General features: G+C 33.4%; 2 protein-coding genes across 8 annotated transcripts in view; one reads left to right on the top strand and one right to left on the bottom strand.

Annotated features, from left to right (window-relative positions):
• Window positions 1-781: 781 nt before the first annotated feature.
• CysRS-m (cysteine--tRNA ligase-like protein, mitochondrial) lies at window positions 782-2,564 on the bottom strand. 2 transcript variants are annotated; one of them, XM_072528161.1, is made up of 2 exons: window positions 1,760-2,564; window positions 782-1,590 (listed from the first exon to the last, which is right to left on the bottom strand). In XM_072528161.1, the coding sequence occupies exons 1-2, from the start codon at window positions 2,499-2,501 to the stop codon at window positions 794-796; spliced, it is 1,539 nt and encodes a 512-aa protein (XP_072384262.1). In that variant the 5' UTR covers window positions 2,502-2,564; the 3' UTR covers window positions 782-793. The 2 variants fall into 2 exon arrangements, with proteins under 2 accessions (XP_072384262.1, XP_072384263.1); XM_072528162.1 differs by having other exon boundaries at window positions 1,766-2,560.
• Window positions 2,565-3,539: 975 nt separating this feature from the next.
• The window catches only part of alpha-Spec (alpha spectrin), a 47,446-nt gene continuing 30,822 nt past the window's right edge, over window positions 3,540-20,163 (top strand). For 3 of the 6 annotated variants that reach the window (XM_072530511.1, XM_072530510.1, XM_072530509.1), the window contains exons 1-9: window positions 3,541-3,678; window positions 16,010-16,469; window positions 16,555-17,234; window positions 17,321-17,627; window positions 17,737-18,026; window positions 18,082-18,370; window positions 18,709-19,206; window positions 19,260-19,465; window positions 19,537-19,764. In XM_072530511.1, the coding sequence (XP_072386612.1) occupies window positions 16,085-16,469; window positions 16,555-17,234; window positions 17,321-17,627; window positions 17,737-18,026; window positions 18,082-18,370; window positions 18,709-19,206; window positions 19,260-19,465; window positions 19,537-19,764 (2,883 nt within the window). In that variant the 5' untranslated portion in view covers window positions 3,541-3,678; window positions 16,010-16,084. Of the gene's footprint in view, window positions 3,679-13,289; window positions 13,428-16,009; window positions 16,470-16,554; window positions 17,235-17,320; window positions 17,628-17,736; window positions 18,027-18,081; window positions 18,371-18,708; window positions 19,207-19,259; window positions 19,466-19,536; window positions 19,765-20,163 lie in introns of those variants that run through there. The other 3 variants (XM_072530505.1, XM_072530506.1, XM_072530507.1) reach the window with 3 other exon arrangements.

The following is a 20,163-nucleotide window of genomic DNA, read 5'->3' as shown; positions in this document are numbered from 1 at the left end:
ATGGGGCTTTATAATGGACACAACTGCAGAACTACAGACTGCAAACTCCTGGTTTAAGTAGAGTACCCACTCATTTGCTCTATGCCATAGTTTTGGGGTATTAATTTACTTCTGAAATGGCGCTATGCAGGTCACGTAGCCTGATATAATGACAACAGGTGGACACGGAGAATTCTAGAATGGAGACCAAGGACGACAACAAGAAGCATGGGAAGACCTCAAAAAAGATGGGTAGATGACGTAAGAACAGTGGATTAGATTAGCGCAAGATAGAGAAAGATGGAAGCAATTGGGAGAGACCTACATTCAGGAGTGGATGGAAAATGGTTGACAAAGAAGAAGAATTTACTTCTTGGAAAATTGATTATATTGTAGGAATTGTTTGACTTAAATTTAATTTGATCTGCCCTCTTCAAAGAGGTTAATATCTAAGAATATAAACATAGAGATCTATGTACTTATTACTTCCAAGACTATCAAAGAAATAATTCTTCAAAATTTTTCACGTTTTATTTTCTATCAAGAGATTGGGAATCTTGCGAATCTTTGTATTAACTGCTGCTCTAAATATTTCTGTATCATATCTCCGAAGTACTAAAGTTTTCTTGATAGTAAATATTATTTCTTGCTCATTTTGTATCGTTCTAGATCCTTTCGCTTTTGACAATCTTTGGATCAATATTTGTAAGATTCACAGCAAAGGCAGCCAATTTCGCTACATTGTAAAAAATGTAAGTAAATAACAGACAATTGTAAATAATAAAAACTAACATATATTTTTAAAATTCTTATATTACAAACTCCAGGAAGAAACCTGCCCTCGATCTTTAAAATTTATACCACATTTTTTGGCATTATCCCTAACCTTATCACACAGTTGTAATAGTTCTTTATTTTTATCAACTATAGCCAAATTTCTAACATCCTGCCTAAATACATTTAAAACATCAACAATTTCGTTAAAGTCCTTAGATATAATTTCACTATCATTCAATCTAAAACCAAATGATTCTAAAATACTCGAAATTAAATTTTGCACCCCCAGAATTGATACTAAACCTTGCTGATCCACAGAGGATGGTGTGGAATGCAACATACTGTTTGTAGTGGAAACTAGTTGATTTAAATATTTTATCACAGATGGAGTATCAAAATCATCACATAAGGCACTATGAATATTATTAGAACATTTATGAATATGTTCATTTAATAATTCACTATTAATACTAGCTTTTAAAAAACCATTTTTAAATTCATTACAAGATTGTATACAGTTCTTAAAATTATTATAATTGCTTTTAGCTGTTGCTATTAATTTTTCACTATATTCCATATTGTATTCATAACGAGACATACTGCATGCCATTCTAAACACTTCTGGCGACACACTTTTTAGCATTTCTTGGATCAGTAATGTATTACCAAGTGATTTTGACATTTTTTCAGAATTACTAAGTTGTAAATGGCCTGTATGCATCCAGTAGTTGACCCATTGTGGTGTATCATGGTAAGCACAAGACTGAGCTTCTTCATTCTCATGATGTGGAAACCTCAGATCGATACCTCCAGCATGGATATCAATGTTGGACCCTAAAAATTGTTATACATATTTATTAACAACATAACAATGCGACATAGGGGTCTATAGATTAAATACAGATCCTCAATAAAATTTTGACTTCAGCTTGTAAATGCTTTCATGAAAAATTTAGTACCCAAATATCAAAATTATGCTTTTTACAGAAGAAATACAGTATACCATTACCAAATATTTTTGAAGCTAAAGCAGAACATTCAATATGCCACCCAGGTCTACCTTCACCCCATGGACTCTTCCAGAAAAGATCTTCATCTTTTCTGGATTTCCATAAAGCAAAATCCATAACATGTTTTTTCACCCCAGAAGGCTTATTCTCTTCTTGGGTACCAATATTCTGCAGCTTGCCGTACTTCTTGACACTATTTACATCAAAATAAACAGAATGATCAGATGCCTTATAAGCTTGACCATTATCAATAAGTTTTTCTATGAAACTAATAATGTATGGAATCTGTTCTGTAACTCTTAAGACAACAGTTGGTTCTTCTACTTTTAAACACTTTAAATCAAACCATAATTCTTTTTCATACTTCTTCGTCAACTCAGTGCATTTTACTCCCAGTTCAGAAGCTCTTTTTATTATTTTATCATCCACATCAGTAATGTTCATGCAAGTAATCACATTGTATTTAAAATAGTTGCTTAATATTTTCTGTATTATGTCCAACTTTATAAAACAACTGGCATGTCCTATATGTGAGGAATCATAAACTGTAGGACCACAAGTGTACCATGTTACTACATTTTTACGCTTTAAAATTAAAGGTTCTTTTCGTCTTGACACACAATTATATACTTTTATTCCAGTATCAAAACCCTTAGGAGAAATCCAAGAATAGTTTCTAATTATATTTTGATAGAAGAGCTTATACTCCAAATTGTTGAAAATATTCATATACATTTTAATCTTAAAGTAGGGTTAAGATTTTGTTTCTTATTTTAAAGAGCTGTCAAATATAATTGATATCAACATATTTGTTTTTAATTCACGGTAATTTAAAATGAAGACTTATTTTTAAATATATTATGTACATAAAAACGAAATCATTACGAAGTTAATTACTACGATAGATAAAAGATTCGGGCTTATATTTATATTTTTAATAAATTTAATTCTTCAAAAATTTAAATTTGGTTCTAGAAAGTGACAGTAGCTGACACTAGTTGTCAAATAGTTATCAAAAGGTATTTACAATGTTGCCTAAGCGATTTCGGAATTTAGTTATAAAAAATTATAAATGAATTTATATCAGGCAATACTTGCATTAACAAAAAAAAAAAACGTGAAGAGTAATTATTGGATATGAAGTTACTCGTAAGATAAATATTGTATACAATAGTTGATATTGCTAGTCAAACAGTTAAGAAATAAATGGTAAATAGAGTTTTATAAGTTTGAATTTTACATCTTAATCGTTTTCCCAGTTTGGACTGTGCTTTTTGGGATAACCCCGTGTGTGAATCATTTTTAAATGGTTCTTATGTGAATCTATCTCTACGTTTCGCTTCCCTTGTTAGTAGCTTCTTCAGGAGCAGGGCAACGTGTTAATCATCGTATCCCCAGTATTCAACGTACCTATAGGCAAAAACAGGTTGTTGGTTTTTGCCTATAGGTACGTTGAATACTCAGTTTACTGTGATTAATAGATTCCCCTGCTCATATACAGAGTAGAAACGTGAATCCAAATTTCTATTTTACCTCTGGTTACATTCTGAGATGAACCCATTCGTGTCATTCAAATAGACACGGTCCAAATTCGGAAGACGATTAGTTAATTCCAAATCTGGTTGTAAAAGCCTCCGATTTTATTTATATTTCAAGTTTATTTCTATATCGTGATCTTGAGCCGCCAATAAAAATATTTTAGTATATACAAATTTAAATTCTTTTAAACGTGACAACATTGTTTGTAGCTTGCGCATTGCGGATTCATTGCACCGGTATTTGATTATGACGTCATCGATAATAATAAGGAGGTTGATTATCAAGGAGGTGCCATTTTGTGGCTCCAGAAAATTATTATTTAGTGAAGACCAGTGAATAAGTTACTGTGAACATTATTCTTGATAAAAAAACGGTAAGTTTTTGATGTTGGTGTTGTGCTCATTTTTATAAGATGTTTCTAGAAAAAATTAGTTGTACCACACCCCACTTGAAATGTTAGGAAAAGGGTCACTGGAATTGATTGACTGTTTAATATGTAATATGTAATTTGTTTTGCGTGGGTGTTTTTACATACTGAGGTGTATTTAAGGATTAAATAATATAAAAAATTACAATTTTAAACATATTTTGACTTATATTTATGGTGCTACAAAACATCCAATGTAATCGAGTTTCGAGATGACAGTCTGTTTTTTCAGACTTCTTGAAAATTGGTAAAATACTATCTCTGATTGGAATTTATAGCATTTAATTCCATTTAATACCATATGCTTTCTATTAATGTATATCTGATAGTACATTTGACATTTTGTCTTAATGCCTTTTATTGGACATTTTTATTTCAATTTCCTTTAAAAAAAAAACAAATGTGATAGGATCCAGAGCTAGCTCATTGTATTATTTGGAAATTTGGACTTTCAACTGTTGAGAGACTTAAATACATTTTTGGGAGACTGAATATTATGATGTAGTGAAAACTAGGTTACTGTATATGGTGCATTGAACTGCCTTCTCAACTCCACCCTAGAACACATTATTTCAGGATCAAAGTTATGGAATGGATTACTTAATGATTCTAGAAGTTTGCTAAGGTATTATGTCTTTTTGAACCTTGATCTCAATTATGAATGTATTAAACTGTCTCTATTTTAGGCAATGATTGTAAATGTTCACTTATTTGAGACATACTATTAAATTAACGAACCTACATTATTTTTAGTATTAATAGCATAATTTCTAGCAGTATCATTTTAATTTTAAGATATATTATGAGATCTGTGTACAAACAGTAGCCCAATTAATGGTATTACATTAAAGCCATATAGATAAAGACATATTAAGAATGAACTTTCTTTTCTTAAATATAAACATTGAATCTTTTAAACAACCATAAACCAGCAATGCAATCTGCTTGTTGACAGTACTTGAATTTAAATTTCTGGTAGAATTAAAAGTCTAGGAAGCTAGACTTATATTGCAAGTACTGGTGTTAAAATATCTATGTAGATATCATTTCTTAGAATTATAAGAGCCTTGTGAACATTTCAAACCTCAAGAATTTGATATGATTGATAGATGAGATATATCAGCGTTTTGAGTTATTTACAATAAAATATACAAACAGAGCTGCCTGCACTTTTGCCTCTCTTTTAATGATACCTATTTAAAACTCTAAATCTTAAGGAAAAGCACCATTACCACCAAGGAAAAGACGCCAGGTATGGATAAGCATTTTGCTTTCTGACATATAAATAGGTTAAAATCTTTTTTGAATCTATTTATAATTAGTAATTCTTGATTCTTGCTGTAGATGTTTTAATGAAATTTTTATTATGTGTGAATAAAAAAATCATGTTTTTTCACTATATTTTCAGTGAGCCTAATTACAAGTGCGTGACATAAAAAAATATCAAAGTTATACATGTTTATAAGGTAAAAAGTCAGCCCTTTTTCAAACGTTTTTTTTAATATATATTAAAATTGAAGCCTCAAAGAATATATTGTGATCTGCTAAATACTAGAGTCACTGTTTGGGCAAGTACAGTCATTTAAATAATCGTCCTTCGGGATAAACAGATTAAATAACTTACAAACTATTTCCAGGTTGATCTAGCTGAGATTTAGCAAACTTCAATAACTCATTTATTGCCATAAATTTAAGTAGTTATATTAAATGTCATTATGCAAAAAACAAACATTAACATTTCTAAATTACTGCAAAAATAAGTTTTTTTTGTAATTATCTTGGTCAATCGTTTATGTATTTTAATTTAGAAACTCACAAATTAAAGAACTTTTTAAGATCTGCAACTTTTATTTGAACCATTTTTATCTAAAATGTATAAAAAATGTTTTAGTTGCAAAAAATGCATTTTTTCACTTTTCATGATTGTTTAGAAAAAAAAAAACAAAGATAAATCAACTGTACTTCTTCAAGGATTTGTCATCAGCTATCCCTTATATACCTCTTAGAACCTTCAAAAACTGGATGATTACCTATTAATATATTTTTTTAATAGTTTAGTGAAATTATATATATTTACATTTTGTTTCCATTTTAATGGGATTTCTGAGATAATGACAAAGTTCATAGTAAAAGATTAATTCAATGTAATACTGGACTTCAATAGATGGTATTACATGAGAATGAATTGCTCCCTGTCTAAAGATTTGTCATCCAAGCATGACATCTGTCAAAATTTCAAGCTAAAACAACAATTACTTTGGTTTTAATGGGTTTGTGTTTAAAGTTCGAATTCAATGAATTGTGAATATTCAAAATGGAAATGTCTTGCTGTTTATGGTGGGTCTGAGGAGTCATTAGCAATAGTGAAATTTGAGAAAGCCGAATTAATTCATAATCATAAGAGTGTGTTTGATGGTGAAAATCCAGATTTTTTGAGAACATTTTGATATGGACAAGCTATCCGCATGATTGGTGACATGTTTACTCATGATCAATGAAAAAGAGACACATGTGCTAGATCCAGAGAATTTTTGTAGAGAGGGGACACTCAAATGAGTGGAGAAAAATGGCGAAGACCCACTGAAGAAAACCAAGACCACTCTATCAGACGAAAATGAGATGATGATTGTTTTTTGATCTGTGCACTAGTGATGTAAAAAAAGTACCTACTTGTTACAAAGTAACTAGTATTTGCCCAATACTCAAAGTACTGATTCCTCGTGGTTAGAAATACTCTTACTTTTATTACAGATAACCAAACTATGTTGTAAACTAAGTAAAATACCTGGATGTCAGCAACACAAAACAAAACGAATTCTTTCAGTAATCAGGCACTTCGAGATAAACCGAGGCGGCGCCGGCGACGCGGTGTAATATAAAGACCAACGATGGTGTGATAGTGTATATTACCTCATTGGTAAACACTATTGTTGGCTTTGAGTAGATAATAAGCTTTGTTTTGTATTTAATTATTGTATTGTTGTATAATTTGTTTCGATTTAAAATTATATAATATCAAAATGGACTTTCAAAAAAGAAGTGCTGTAAAGAACGCCACTTGCATTTTAATGCTCCAACTTTTTTATTCGTCAATATTTTTTTCACTTTTTTGACTTTATATTCCAATCAGATGTATAATATGTAAACTTATGCTGTTCGAAGTATGATCATTGCCCAATTTACGCCTTTTATATAGCGTTTCTTTTTATTTTCAAAATAACGACCGCTTATAGTTTTCAAATGTTCGTTCAAAAGATAAAAAGCATATCAAAATATGCTTTTTTTACGTTTTCGAAAAGTACGCGGGGTATCACGATCGTTTTCTTCTTCAAGTGCCATCCATGCGGCGGAGGTCGGCAATCATCATAGCTATTCGGACTTTGGAGACAGCTGCTCTGAAAAGTTCATTTGATGTACATCCGTACCACTCTCTCAGGTTACGTAGCCGTGACATTCTACGCCTCCCTATGCTTCTCTTTCCTTGGATCTTTCCTTGCATAATCAGTTGGAGCAAGGTGTATTTCTCTCCATGTGTAATATGTCCGAGATATTCCAATTTTCTTGTTTTAATTCCAGTTTTTTCATTGATGTCGCATTCAAGGTCCAAGATTCCATTCCATAAAACAAAGTCGAAAAAACATAGCACCTCGCCCACCTAACTGTTAATTCCAATTTTAAATCCCTTGTACATAGCACTTTTCTCATTTTTTTGAAATTTGCTTTAGTCTTTTCTATTCTTATTTTGATCTCCTGAATGTAATCATTTGTGGAGTTAATCATTGTTTCCAGATATGCATATTTGTCCACTTGTTCGACGTTGGTTCCGTTTATTAAAAGATTCTCGTTATTTCTTTGAGTTTTCGATATTCTCATAAATTTCGTCTTCTTGACATTCATTGTTAGACCATACTCTTTTCCATACTCAGCTATTCTGGTCACCAGTTTCTGAAGATCTTCAATATTTTCGACTAAGATCACAGTGTCGTCCGCATATCTAATGTTGTTAATGGAAACTCCATTTACCTTTCTTCCAGCTGTTTCACCCTCAAGAGCTTTTTTCAGGATCTCTTCGGAGTAGGCATTAAAAAGAATTGGCGAAAATATGCATCCCTGTCTCACTCCACGTCTAATTTCAATTTCTTCTGACAGCTGTTCATGTCATACTTTATCGAATGCTTTATTGTAGTCAATAAAACATGCGTATATATTTGATTGACGTCAAGGCATCTTTGTATCAGTATGTATATTAAGTGAAAAAAGAGCTTCACGCGTTCCTAGGCCTTTGCGTGAAAACCAAATTGTGTATCATTAACATCTATGATCAGTTTGTGATATATTCGGTAATTGGGTCAGGATCGTAATTGGGTTTAAATTAGAAATAAAGTTAGTTAAAAAATTAAATTTCTAATTTTAAAACTTATACAAAATAATTTCCAACCAAGAGTTTTTTTTAAACTTTTGAATACCCACTTTTATATCAAGACAACTCTGAATTAACAAAAAAAATTAAATATGATGTAAATTACAACTACTTTTCTCCTGGATCATATCAATATCTGATGACGAGCGACTGTATGAATGCACCCTTAAAGATGCTTCTTTATTTTTAATTGAATTAATTTTTTTTTCCTCCATTGATTTCACTTAGTCTGAGATAAGCAACTTTCAGTGTCTATAATTGTCATAAGCAACTTGGAACATATTGTATATTGTTTAACATGCACACAAAATTTTGTAACCAATGTTAAATAACATGTTTATTAAAATGTGTGGAAATGGTGTAAATATGAAGTTCACTAAACTATACAAATTAGCTATATTATAAATGAATCATGATCATATTTATCAAGGTCAATGTAGTGTCTGTTATTTTAAATTACATAACAGTGATACCATCAACTGTTGGGGATTACACATAGCTAAATTTAGATACAATGGATCAGTGTAGTAGTTGAGGGAATGTTGTTATGAAGAGGAAGTTTAATTTTTAGTTTTATAGGGAACTATTAAATAATAACTAGCATTATGATGTAAGTATTTTGTAATGTGCAGTGTAAAAAAATAGTTTTGATCATAAAACATTTATAGACATGATGAATAACTGTTTTTATATATGATTAGATAAGAGATAGCACTTGTTGAAGGTATAATTTCATAATATATTTTTTGATACACTTTGCAAAATGTATCATAAAAGGATAGATTATTTAATTACTGCACTTCTTTCTACAATATATTTCAACACAAGCAAGTGTTAGAATACAGGGAGAGAATTCGAGAATTTTTGAGATAAAGGATGGACTCATCAAGGATGGACTACAAGGGGATGAACTGGATGGCCTCCTATTTAATATTGCCTTGGAAAAGGCAGTCCGAGACGCACGAATTCGAGACGGCGGTACTATTTATAATAGATCGATACAAATCTTGGCTGACATTGACATAATAGGGTGTATTGAGCTAAATTTCGTAGTCTTGGCAACAATGGCCTGTATAGTCTGTATAGTCATCAACGAGAACTTTACTTTTCATTGAAAAATATAATAAAATAAAAATATATTAATTATACATCTTTTTCATTGTCAGTAATTTGAAAATTTTGTTCAACAGCAGCAGGATTTCCATCTCAGGAGCTGATTGCATTGTCTTGAATAGAGTTGTCTTTTTTACATTTTTACAATTCTCTGGTGTACATGCACATACTCCTCACCATTCTAAATTGGAAATACAATTACAATTTTTCGTAAAACATATTTCGGTACATGAACAGAAATATTTTTGTAAATTTCCTAAATGAGTTTCACCTTCAAAATAATTAAAACCGAAACAATTATTTCCCATTGTCCAACAATGGGTTAATGGATCAAGAGATGGAATAATACTATTTTTTGTTTGAATTCATTCATTTGTTTGCCACTTTGTTGCAAAGTGCGAAGGTGGTAATTTTTCATTAGATGCATTTTTGAATACGATAATATATCTTAGTTCAATTATTGATTCATGATAATTATCATTTAAACCTTTTTTGAGTGTCTTATAGTTTAGATAAAAATAGTGCCAAATTGGCCTTCCTCTAAAGGCAAAGTAGGCAATCAATTGACTATAAGTAAATTTCTGCAAAGCTTTATAAGCCTTTTTTTCCAATGTCATAAAATTTTTATATAATAAGAATCTTTCTTTTACTTTCGAAGATAACGAAAATCATTTGCAATCTCAAGAAAAACTTTAAAGTGCGGCACGATATTGTTATAACACGCACCCAATAATAAGTTAAAACAAGTCTGTATCGTTGGCGCTAATTAAGTATTATCTAAGAAATTTGTGGCGGAGTTTAGAATACTTAGTAATTGCCACCTAATATTTAAACCTACCTAGTTTTAAATAAAATTAAAATTTCATTTTCATTTAATCAATTATCAGATATTTTTCATATAGGGTTTAGGTAAAAGTTTATGGTCGGTATAGTAGAATTTAACAGGATATCTAACACAGATATAAAATCATATTTTCAGCGAATAGACAAAGAAAATAATCATATTTCCCCCTGTCTCTCCTCCACATTCCTTATGCACGCCCATTAGTGAACGCCAGACGATTATTTCCGATGAAGCTTATACGTAAGAAACAGCGACAGGGTTGCCTTAATACATATTTGAATTAAAACATTGAATTGATTCAAAAAATTGGCGATCAGTGGCGCGGTTATATTGCAATTCAAAACTGGATGATGATATTAAAAATGAAACACTAATTGACACAAATACTGGTACAAAATTTCTTAAATGCACGAAAAATTTCCATATTTACATTTTTATTTGAAGAAATTGTAACCCAATTTTGAATAAAACAAGATAATTTTGGCAACATCGCCATTCGACCGTTCTCTTGAATGGTAAAATGCATACGAGACAGGCCGAACGCTACGCTATGTATTTCTTTTTGGAGGTAACTGCGTGTGAAGATTAAATATGCCGACTGTTTATACAACAGAAGAAAGGGTACTTTGGGGCAATTCAGTACAAGAAACTATCAATTTATTTATTATGGCTTTTGAAAATAGGCCAATACCTATAGAAAAAACTGTATTGGCCATTATTCATCAATTTGAAAAGTTTGGCTGTACTAATGGCAGATGTAAAAAATGCTGTCCATCAGATCAACCTCGCGAAAAGAAAATTTCTCAAGAACGAGAAATTAGAGAAATTCAAGTTTGTGCATTGGCTGAAGCGACGCCGTGTTCAAGTAAACAAATTGCCCATGAAGTTGATTTGAATGCAAAAACAGTGAGGAATACTTTGAAAAGAAACAACTACCATTGTTAATAAAGTGCAGACAACTCAAGAAATATTTCCTAATGATCAATTTAAACGGATGCAATTTTGTGAAATTATGATGGAGAGATGCCATGCAAATAATAATTTTTAAAAAAATATTTTGTTTACTGATGAGTCCTCCTTCACAATTCACAAGAAACATAATCCATCCGTCGTATGTTATTGGTCTCAGGAGAATAAGCATTTGAGCGTGTCTGTGCGTACGCGGTATCCACAAAAGTTGAATGTTTCGACTGGAATTTTGAGAGACCATATTATTGGTCCTTTCTTCATTGAAGGCAATTTAAACGCAGTCATATATCTCCAATTACTGCAAAATCAAATTATTCCTGCACTCCAACGTCTTCAAATTAACTTCAACGAAGTTTATTTTCAACAAGACGGCTGTCCTGCATATCATGCAAAAGCCGTTAGAGACTTGGAAAATACCAAATAATATCTTATTTTTAATTAAAAGACGTAATTTTTCGTCCAGTTTAAATTTAATATAATACACCTGCTCCTTCCTAATGCTTTATACTGTCTTTATTTATTATGCTTTATGAAAGACCAACCCACTGTAAACACATGCAATACGCATGGCATAACAAACTAGTTCTGTTCTCTGTTCTGCTCGTTACTACAGTGTCCTTACTCTGATGACGCGACGTTGCCAAATAATTTTGTATGAAGCTTTTTTATTGTGGCGTTATAATGCAGTTTATTATTTTTATTGGGAATAAGGCACAATGTGACTTTAAAATAAGCTTATTTTGATGTTTAGATTTTCAATAAAATACAAAACATTAATACATTTTATTTATATAAAACGATTTCCGAAGTGGAAATCAAAATGTTAAATTAAACTTATTGTAAAGGAAAATGGTGGCCTATTCCCAATAAAAAACAGTAAGCTGCCATTTAAATAAATTCGCCCAAATTTGATTATCTTAGTCTTAACATCGTTCAAATGCTAAAAAGACAGTCAAATAAAACCAATAAGTTTGGCAACGTTGCACTTCCTCTCTTTTATTATTTCCACGGAAATGGGAATGGCTGCTGATTTTCGAGATTGCACAATATCCTGATCCAGTTTGACACCTCTTTAGCCTCCAGTAGGCTGGAACAAGATCACATCTGTGTCTAATGTTATAATCGTGCACCTCTTCATGGGTATCAAAGCGCCCCCGCTTCTCTTAACAACATAAGATTCTCATAGATATACAAGGAGGGCATAGTAAGAATTCTCAGAGTCTCATAGGCCAATCTGCAATCCTAAACTCTAAACTAAACCCAACGCCTACAAGAATTCTTATAGCCTTTTGTTGCAAACCAAAGACTCTCGGCATTCCCGCTGAATGCCCCCAGACCAAGATTGCATATGTCAGATGAGAGTGAAAAATGGCATAATAATCTGTTCGTAAGACCTTGTGTGAAACGCCGCTGCTAGATTTCTGAGCATATATAAGTTCTTTGATAGGTTTTTGCTGTTGACCCAATTGAAGCTTGGGGTCTAGGTGTACTCCAACACACTTGTCACACCTGCGTTTTCAGCCTGGGTGTCCTTAAGAGCAAAAACAGCTCTGTTGCTTCATTAAGCAGGAGCCTGTTAATACAGAACCACTCTTTAGTATCTGACAGTACAGACCTGGAACCCCTAAGGGAGTCCTCAAGTGTGTCAGCTGAGAAGGAGACTGTGGTGTCATCAGTGAAGAGTGTGTGTAGTGTTTGATTCAATGTAAGATCATTAATATATATTAGAAATCGTATGGGTCCAAGGATGGAGCCCTGAGGAACACCATTAACAACAATCTCCCCTGAAAACACCTCAGACACCCTCAAAGATTGTACTCTATTCTCGAGGTATGATTGGATCAACTTGACACTCCGTGGATCAAATCTATACAATTCTACAAGGTGTTAATTTTGCTACTAAATTAATAAAAATTGATCAAAATTAATAAAAAAACGTCATTCTCTTTTAAATTAAGTGCCTGATACATACATTTCCGCAAATTGGACACTATCAGTTTTTTATAATTTCACATTATGAGTAAATTGTTAAAAATAAATGTTATCCTATCCAGTTCTACATTGAGTAAAAATGTTAATTTGTTTCTATAGATTGATAAGACGTTATCAAACGTTTCTTATCAATTTTTGAAAGTAAACAGTTAAAAAACATTAAGGTATTAAATGACATTTAGAATTATCAGTTATTCCATATTGTCTCAACATATAATAACTAAAATTTTAGTTTTATCTCAATGACTAGATGATTAGGAAATAGTTGAACTTGGGAAGTCAGTAAGTTCAAACCAGTTGACATTTCAATTCTCTTAATTGCATACCTTCCATTCCTCTCTTTAAATAGCAGCATGAGTAAGTCATTAAATTTTTCTACTGCATAATATTTGGAATAATATATTATACATGCTTATAATAAATATACTGTTGCTATATTCAATATTTTGCAATTTTGCTTAGAAATATACACAAATTATATTCAATTATTACTAGGAACTACAAAAAAAAAACAATAATTTAGAGGAAAAATTATCAATAAAAGTTAGATAATACAATGAATCGTATTATCAAGTAGAGTAAAACTCTTCAATACTTCAATAGCGATCAATAAAAATGTCATAAAAATTTGGCCTTTTAGAGGGGTGACCGCTTTATAGGGGTACAAACTCATAAGAGATTGGAACAGAAAGACGGTATTAGATTTAATTTCAATGCAGGGCATCCGCCAGCCGCTTATAAGTATTTCAACCTTATTAGGTATCATCAGAGAAACATATGCAGGTGCTTTGTCAAGCAATTTATCAATCTGTATGCTTTGCAAGTTGTAGAAAGCACAGTGGTAACAATTTGAATTTAGTTTTGCCAAGTAGGAAATCTTAGGATTTCTAGTGGTATTCATAAGAGATTTTTTGGAAAAAAAATTATATATAATGTATAGCACGACAAGCGAGAAGTGCTTGATCATCTTCACGTAAATAGAAAAGAAAGGTTCATGGGAGAGATAGAATAGATTTGTAGTCATGCTCATTCCGAACGCGCTGTTACTGCGACAAAAATTTAGATGTGATGTGAATATTACGAAAACGATGAAAAAACAGTGAAAAACAAAACAATTTTAGACAATGTTTACGCAAAGGTTGTGGTTTGCGGTTGGTGGAATAGAAAGTTTAAACGTAACTTCAAACCGCAAAATTGTTATTCTTTGTCGTTACATACTCCGTCTGAACTATAAATATCTTCATCACAATCACTGTTTGCTGCGTCGAACAGAGTGGTATATTAAAATAGATAGTTGTATGTGACGTCATGTGGAATTACCCCACCCCAAATAGCCTTACCAAACAAATTTTACAGCACCCACTTCGTAACATGTTTTGGGTGGGTTTAGTTGTGAGATTTTATTTAATACACTTAATGATCCGAAATGCTAGTTTTTGAAATGTCCATTTTTGGCCAGCTTTTTGTGTAAAATATAACTCCTGCAATCGATTATTGCCTTATTATGTTTGCTTTCAATAAGGACATGATCTATCTGATTTTTTATTTTTCCATCGGGAGAAGTCCATGTTACCTTATGAATGTCTTTGTGATCAAACCTTGTTTGATCACAAAGATATTCATCTTCTTCTTACGATGCCTATCCGTTCCGGATGTTGGCGATCAACATGGCTATCCTAACTTTGCTTGCTGTTATTCTGAATAGTCCGGTTGTCGATGTATTAGACCACTTTCTCAGGTTATGAAGCCAAGATATTCTTCTTCTCCCTGGTCCTCTCTTTCCAAATACCTTGCCCTGAAGAATGAGTTACAACAAGTCGTATCTGTTCATTCCTCATAACATGGCCAAGATATTCCAGTTTGCGCTCTTTGATGGTGTTAATAATCTCGCACTCCTTGCCTATTCTACGTAGGACCTCAACATTAGTCACACGATCCACCCATGAAATTCTTAAAATACGTCTGTAACACCACATCTCGAATGTCCCGAGTTTTCTTAAAGAAGCTTCGGAAAGTGTCCAAGCCTCTACTCCGTATAATAACGTAGAAAATACATAGCATCTAATGAGATAGATTTTGGTAGCAAGTGGTAAATCGTGACTTCTGAAAAGAGACTTCATCATTATGAACGCCGATCTCGCTTTTCCTATGCGTTGTTTTATTTCACTAGAGTGATCCCATTGGCTGTTAATGTTGGTACCAAGGTATGTGTAGCTGTCCACTCTGTCAATTGGATGTTGGTTAACCAAAAGCTGTGTATTTAATATTTCGCGCTTACTGACTACCATGTACTTTGTTTTCTTCGTATTAAGATCAAGTCCGTGTTCTCTACTTATACTGATATACGCGACATTATTCTTTGCAAACCGTCCAGACTATCTGCAAAAACTACTGCGTCGTCGGCATATCTAATGTTGTTTAGACGTATTCCGTTGACTAATACGCCTTCTTGTAGTTCGCCTAGCGCTTGCTCGAAGATATATTCAGAGTATATATTAAATAACACCGGGGACAGAATGCATCCTTGCCTCACTCCTCTATCTATGGAGACTGCCTCTGTCAATCGGTCATCCACTTTAATATTGGCTGTTTGGTTGTAATATAAATTATAGATGATTCTTAAGTCCCTATCATCTAACCCCACTTCTTTCAAGATGTTTGTAAGTTTATCATGCTTATTCATAGACATTCATAAGGTAACAAATTCTACTAAAATTTCCCCAATCAATCAACCTGTCAGCGTCGCTTCTTTTGATAAAAGCAAAAAGTTTACTTACGATTTATCAGTTAATTTTGTAGTAACAACAAAATATAAACTATGATGCTACCATTTGTACTTTAAAAAAGTGGTCACACAGTTATTGAAGCATCCTATTTAGGTCTAAATCAATTACAAACTATTTCTTGAATGTATTGCTAAAAAATATTTCCTTTTTCAGTTTTATGACCTCTTCAAATTAACGACTACGATTGAGAAACATCCACACCTATAGAGACCCGAATACCACCCAAACATGGATCAAATCCCCCCTCCGAAGGAGGTTAAGATCCTCGAAACAGCCGAGGATATCCAGGAACGTCGTCAGGAAGTCTTATCCCGTTACGACAACTTCAAAGCCGACGCTAGAGCAAAGAGAGAAAAGTTAGAAGATTCCAGAAGGTTCCAATACTTCAAGAGAGACGCCGATGAATTGGAATCATGGATTTTGGAGAAATTGCAGGCAGCTAGTGACGAAAGTTACAAAGATCCTACCAATTTGCAAGCTAAGATTCAGAAACATCAAGCCTTCGAAGCTGAAGTCGCTGCCCATAGCAATGCTATCGTCGTTTTAGACAATACTGGTAGAGAGATGATTAATCAGAACCATTATGAGAGCGAAACCATTAGAAGACGTTTGGGTAAGTAATTATTATATCTACATTTAAATTAATTTACATTATTGTCTATTGAAACTTTGAAGTTATTGGATGATTTACTTTCCAGAGGAACTTCATAGACTTTGGGAACAACTTCTTTCCAAACTGGCCGAAAAAGGCACCAAACTTCAACAAGCTCTCGTTCTTGTTCAGTTTATTCGTCACTGTGACGAAGTTATGTTCTGGATTAACGAAAAAAGCGCTTTTCTTTCCGCCGAAGAGTTTGGCCATGATTTAGAACACGTAGAAGTTTTGCAGCGCAAATTCGATGAATTCCAAAAGGACATGGCTTCCCAAGAATACCGAGTTACAGAAGTCAATGAATTGGCTGATAAATTGCTACATGACGGACACCCAGAGAGAGACCAAATTATTACAAGAAAAGAAGAATTAAATAACGCTTGGCAACGCCTCAAACAAATGACGTTGATGCGTCAAGACAAACTATATGGCGCTCATGAAATCCAGCGCTACAACAGAGATGCCGACGAAACTGTTGCTTGGATCGCCGAAAAGGACGTTGTGCTATCTTCAGATGATTACGGTAGAGATTTGGCAAGTGTGCAAGCTTTGCAGCGTAAGCACGAAGGAGTTGAAAGAGATTTGGCAGCTTTGGAAGATAAAGTATCTACATTGGGTAAAGAAGCAGATAGATTGGGAGCTATCCACGACGACCATGGCGATGTAATTCAAGCCAAGAGGTCAGAAATTGAAGATTATTGGCACAGTTTGACTGCTAAAGCCAAGGTAAGTGATTTTATTAAGAATTTATTTAAATAAGACCTTTTAAAAGTATATTATTGTATTTTTAAAATTTATTTTACCAAATATAGGAAAGACGCGAAAAGTTGGAAGAATCATACGCTCTTCACCGCTTCCTAGCCGATTTCAGAGATTTGGTCCACTGGATCAACGATATGAAAGCCATTATTTCCGCAGACGAACTGGCGAAAGATGTAGCAGGAGCCGAAGCCTTGTTAGAAAGACATCAAGAACACAGGGGCGAAATTGACGCTAGGGAAGACAGCTTTAAAGCCACTACCGAAGCTGGTCAAGCTCTCTTAGACAAAGGACATTATGCCAGTGACGAAGTCAAAGAAAAACTGTCTATGTTGGACTCTGACAAGAAATCTTTGATTGGTAAGTAGTTTTTACGCTGTATGAAAAGAACAAGCTGTACCATCTGCATTTGTCTCTGTATTTGTTTGTTTTTTTATCCCTACACTGTTCTGTTATTTTTTTCTTATAGCACTTTGGGATGAAAGACGCATTTTATATGAACAGTGTATGGACTTGCAAGTTTTCTACAGAGATACAGAACAGGCTGACACCTGGATGGCGAAACAAGAAGCTTTCTTAGCCAACGAAGACCTTGGCGATTCTTTGGACTCTGTTGAAGCTCTTATCAAGAAACACGAAGATTTTGAAAAGTCTTTGGCAGCACAAGAAGAGAAGATTAAAGCGTTAGATGAATTTGCTACCAAGTTGATAGATGGAGAACATTATGCAGCTGATGATGTAGCTCAAAGACGCGCTATGGTAAGTTTTGGACTTTCAAAGTGCATTTCACAATGACTATTTGTTATTTTTTTAGCTTTTGGAACGCCGCAAGGCTCTTAAAGAAAAATCTAGCATTCGCAGAGAAACTCTGGAGGACGCTTACAAACTACAACAGTTTGAAAGAGATTGTGACGAAACTAAAGGGTGGATTAACGAAAAACTTAAATTCGCAACCGACGAGAGTTACTTGGATCCTACTAATTTGGGAGGCAAAGTACAGAAACATCAAAATTTCGAACAAGAACTTAATGCAAACAAATCAAGAATGGAAGATATTACATCAACTGGTCAAGAACTCATCGAGGCTGACCATTATGCTGCACGTAAGTACCATCAATGAAATATTTGTTTAACAGTAGAAAGTCGAAGGGGCTAATTTTCCCCCTGGTGAGATTTGAAGTTATTGTAGTTTTTTTATTTGAGGCAATAATATTTTATATGTTATGACTTTTAATATTTTGATACATAGCCTTCTTTAACACAAAAAAATGTTGTTTACTAAATTTATTAAATGGTTTTTCTAACAAACCTACCATACAAGTCAGAAGGGTCCAAAATGATCCTTTCGGACTTTCTAGGTAGGTATGCTAAGCCAGATTTTCTAGTGTTAAACAGCTGTGAATAGCCAATTGAGCCAATACTGATTTTAGTTATGTTTCAGCTCGTATTCAATCAAGAATGGAAGAGATCGTCAACCTTTGGGAGACTTTGGTCCAAGCGACAGATAAAAAGAATTCAAAACTTCAAGAAGCCAGCCAACAGCAGCAATTCAACAGAACCATCGAAGATATCGAGTTGTGGCTATCAGAGATTGAAGGCCAGCTTATGTCAGAAGATTATGGCAAAGATCTGACCTCAGTGCAAAATTTACAAAAGAAACATGCTTTGTTGGAGGGAGATGTCGCGTCCCATCAAGATAGAATCGAAAGCATAACTTCTGCTGCTAACCAGTTTGTAGAAAGAGGTCATTTTGATGCCGACAACATCGCTCACAAACAAAAGGTTTTGACCGATAGATATGCAGCTCTTCAAACACCGATGGCCGTTAGAAAGCAAAGGTTGTTGGATTCTCTTCAAGTTCAACAGTTGTTTAGGGATGTTGAGGATGAAGAAGCTTGGATTAGAGAAAAGGAACCTGTTGCTGCAAGCACAAATAGAGGTAACTGTTTGAAGATACAAAAGTGTTCATTATTCAATGTTCTATTGTTATAGGTCGTGATTTGATTGGAGTACAAAACTTGATTAAGAAACACCAGGCAGTCTTGGCCGAAATTAACAACCACGAAGGTCGTATAAGAGCCGTCATTGACGCCGGTAAGCAGATGATGGAAGATGAACACTTTGCTAGTGATGAAATCAGAAATAGAGTCAATGCTCTTAATGATCACTGGGACTCTCTTAAGGAAAAATCCACTCAAGTAAGTATGATAGAACCACTGTATTTCTTTCTAGTTTACTCTTGAATATGTCTAATCAACTGCGTTTTTAGCGCAAACAAGACCTTGAAGATTCTCTTCAAGCCCACCAATATTACGCCGATGCCAACGAGGCTGAATCTTGGATGAGAGAAAAAGAGCCAATTGTCAGTAACACCGATTACGGAAAGGACGAAGATTCCTCTGAAGCTCTTTTGAAAAAACACGAGGCTTTGATGAGCGATTTGGCTGCCTTTGGAAACACAATCGACGCATTGAAAGAACAAGCTCGTAGCTGCAGAGTAAGTTACATTTGTCTATTCTTTTATGTGGATATTGTTCAATTGAAACCAATTGTTGATTAAAGTAAACGAGAAAACCATAAATAATAGTCTTTGTAACTGTCACATTTAAATTTTTAATGAATTTCACAAAATATTCGTTTTATACTTTCAAGAACAACTTTGTGTTCATTTATGCAAAAGACTATGTTTCTTTTCGTCTGTCCTATATAGATTCAGCAATATTTTAACGTTAATAGTACAAAACAAAAAGATATGAAATTATACTACGTTACTATTGATAGACAAGTAGAACAAATATAAAGGTTCTCCCTCTCCCTATTTTGCCCATTTAGCGACATGTTGTTCACGAGCCAATGATAGCAGAGTCAGTGCTGTACCTTATTTATGTTTATTTAC

This window comes from Diabrotica undecimpunctata, chromosome 4, assembly GCF_040954645.1.
Source record: "Diabrotica undecimpunctata isolate CICGRU chromosome 4, icDiaUnde3, whole genome shotgun sequence".
NCBI lineage: Eukaryota > Metazoa > Arthropoda > Insecta > Coleoptera > Chrysomelidae > Diabrotica > Diabrotica undecimpunctata.
This window is presented reverse-complemented; position numbering and strand designations above follow the sequence as displayed.

Excerpts from the sequence above, each read along its gene's own strand:
- CysRS-m (XM_072528161.1), bottom strand. The coding sequence starts at position 2,501 with ATGTATATGAATATTTTCAACAATTTGGAGTATAAGCTCTTCTATCAA. Across the intron at positions 1,591-1,759 it reads TTCAAAAATATTTGGTAATG|GGTCCAACATTGATATCCAT; the intron begins GTATACTGTATT and ends AACAATTTTTAG.